The sequence below is a fragment of the Bidens hawaiensis genome, unplaced genomic scaffold, assembly GCF_021521415.1.
Source record: "Bidens hawaiensis isolate Kalapana, Puna unplaced genomic scaffold, B.hawaiensis_p1.1 tig00034619_1, whole genome shotgun sequence".
Taxonomy (NCBI): Eukaryota; Viridiplantae; Streptophyta; class Magnoliopsida; order Asterales; family Asteraceae; genus Bidens; species Bidens hawaiensis.
Window position 1 is genome coordinate 39,281 of NW_027505331.1, and position 2,470 is coordinate 41,750.

The following is a 2,470-nucleotide window of genomic DNA, read 5'->3' on the forward strand; positions in this document are numbered from 1 at the left end:
ATTCTAAATACCCTAAAGGATGCAATTATTCTTTTATTACTTTGATTCCTAAAGCTCATAGCCCGCTCCTAGTAAGTGATTTCAGACCGATTAGTCTTATTGGTATTATTAATAAAATGATTGCAAAAGTTCTGTCGATTCGTTTAGGTAAAGTGATTAATACCTTGGTGAGTGGGGTACAATCTGCTTTTATAAAGGGGCGCCAAATTTTGGATGGGTCATTAATCATGAATGAAACGGTGGATTGGTACAAGAAGCGAAAAAAAAATTAATGATCTTTAAAGTTGATTTTGAGAAAGCATATGACTCCATTTCGTGGGACTACTTAAAGACTATCATGGGCTTTATGGGTTTTGGGGATAAGTGGATAGGGTGGATTATGGCTTGTTTACAGTCGTCAAGACTTTCAGTATTACTGAATGGTAGTCCTACGAACGAATTTGATATGCATAGGGGTTTGAGACAAGGTGATCCGATCTCACCATTCCTTTTTATTTTTGCTATGGAGGGGTTGAATGTCATGATAAAGGATTCTATTAGAATAGGTTTATTTAAGGAGGCGCGAGTGGGTGCAAATGGTGTTTCTCTATCTCATTTGTTCTATGCGGATGATGTGGTATTTTGTGGGGAATGGTCGATCCCAAATGCTCAAACAATGATTCGTAATTTGAAGTGCTTCTTCATTGCCTCGGGTTTAAAAATTAATCTGCACAAGTCAAACCTCTATGGAGTGCGTGTGGATTACGATAATGTCGTCGGGTGTGCTTCAGTGGTGGGATGTAAACCGGGGAGATTACCATTTTTATACTTGGGGATGCCGATTGGTCTAAATATGGCAAACTCTAGAAGTTGGAAAGTTGTTACGGATAGATTTGAATCTAGATTGACTTCTTGGAAAGCTTCACTTCTTTCTATTAGAGCTAGATCTTTGTTGATAAAAACAGTCCTTGGTGCTTTAGGGATTTATTATATGTCTATTTTTCTAGCTCTGGTGGGTGTCTTGAAAAGATTGGAACAAATTCGATCCAAGTTTTTTTGGGGTGGTAGTCAGGCAGAAAAAAAAATGCATTGGGCCCCTTGGAAGTTGGTTTTGGCTTCTAAAGAAAAATGTGGATTAGGCATTGGGTCGTTAGAAGGTTTTAACAATGCTCTTTTGCAGAAGTGGAGATGGAGGTTTGTGAACAAACCGAATGCCATTTGGGTGAAAATTATTTCCTCTTTGTACGGTTCAGAAGGAGGTTTGTTTTCTTCTTTTAAAGGCATAGTGTTTGGGAAAGAATGTTAAAATCATTTTCGAAGCTTAATGCCTCCTGTGTTGTACCTCTTAATTCGATTAAAAAACAAATTGGTAGTGGAAATGAAACGTTGTTTTGGAATCATCCTTGGTGCGATACCCTATGTTTAGCTGAGATGTTTCCAAGGTTATACGCTTTAGAAATGGTAAAGAATTGTTCGGTGGCACAAAGGGGGATGGGAGAGTCGTGGGAGTGGTGTAGGGATCTCTGAGGGGGTGCTGAAATGACTCAGTTTCTAGAAATGCAATACTTGATAAATAGATTTTTGCTTTCCGATGCTAATGATCAATGGGTGTGGTCGTTGCAAGGTATGTCCGAATTCTCGGTTAAGGGTATTCGGGAGAGAATTGATAACAGTGCACTCCCTAGTGCTTCGAGAAAACAAATTGGTTCTCTTGTTTGCCTCGAAAAATAAATATTTGCAGGTGGAGGTGTGGGAAATCGTTTGCCAACGAGGACAAATTTGGCTACTAAGGGGATAGATATTCCGTCAACTATTTGCCCCTTGTGTAACGATGGTTCAGAAACCGTTATTCATGTTTTTGGAGAGTGCGCCTCAGTTAAGAAGATTTGGGATTTGATTGAAAGATGGCTTAATCTGAAGTTGCCAGCTTTGCGATTCCCAACTGATCTCATGGAGTGGGTTGAGAACTTGGCTTTAAGTGTACCCAAGAAAGAAATGGTGGGTGCGATTATATATGTTGCTTGGTGGGCAATTTGGAAGCTTCGAAATGATACAGTTTTCTTGAAAAGACGTATGAAGGATGCGTTGTTGTTTGATGAGGTTACTTACTTCACTTTTCTTTGGTATTCGAGTAGAAAGAGTAAGTGTAAAGCTAACCGGATAGAGTGGTTGAAGAACCCTCTTTTATTCATGTAATTTTCCTTGTTTTTTGCCCGGCTAGTTTCTTGCTAGTCGGCGCTTTATATAATATCCGCCGTTCAAAAAAAAAACATAAAAAAAAAGTATTTCATTATATACATCATTAGAATAGGATGTCAGCAAATTTGTTGGGTCACGGTTTTATGTTACGGTTTTTTATAATTTCGTTTTCATTTTTAATTTGCAATGCCGTAATTTTTTTGTTGACTCCAAATATACCGTCATGACATACTTGTATTGAATTATCTGCGTTTGGATAATTATAGTTGGGCCTTTCTTCGTGCTTAATCAC

At 38.3% G+C, this 2,470-nt stretch overlaps 1 protein-coding gene across 1 annotated transcript; it reads left to right on the forward strand.

Annotated features, from left to right (window-relative positions):
• The first annotated feature begins 1,518 nt into the window (after nucleotides 1–1,518).
• LOC143612469 (uncharacterized) lies at nucleotides 1,519–2,175 on the forward strand. Its single transcript, XM_077086449.1, has 2 exons — nucleotides 1,519–1,603; nucleotides 1,721–2,175. Exons 1-2 carry the CDS (start codon nucleotides 1,519–1,521, stop codon nucleotides 2,173–2,175), a joined length of 540 nt encoding a protein of 179 aa, XP_076942564.1.
• The last annotated feature ends 295 nt before the right edge of the window (nucleotides 2,176–2,470 follow it).

Coding starts and splice junctions, on each gene's coding strand:
- LOC143612469 (XM_077086449.1), top strand. CDS start 1,519: ATGACTCAGTTTCTAGAAATGCAATACTTGATAAATAGATTTTTGCTT. Junction 1,604..1,720: donor ATGGGTGTGGTCGTTGCAAG/GTATGTCCGAAT, acceptor AAATATTTGCAG/GTGGAGGTGTGGGAAATCGT.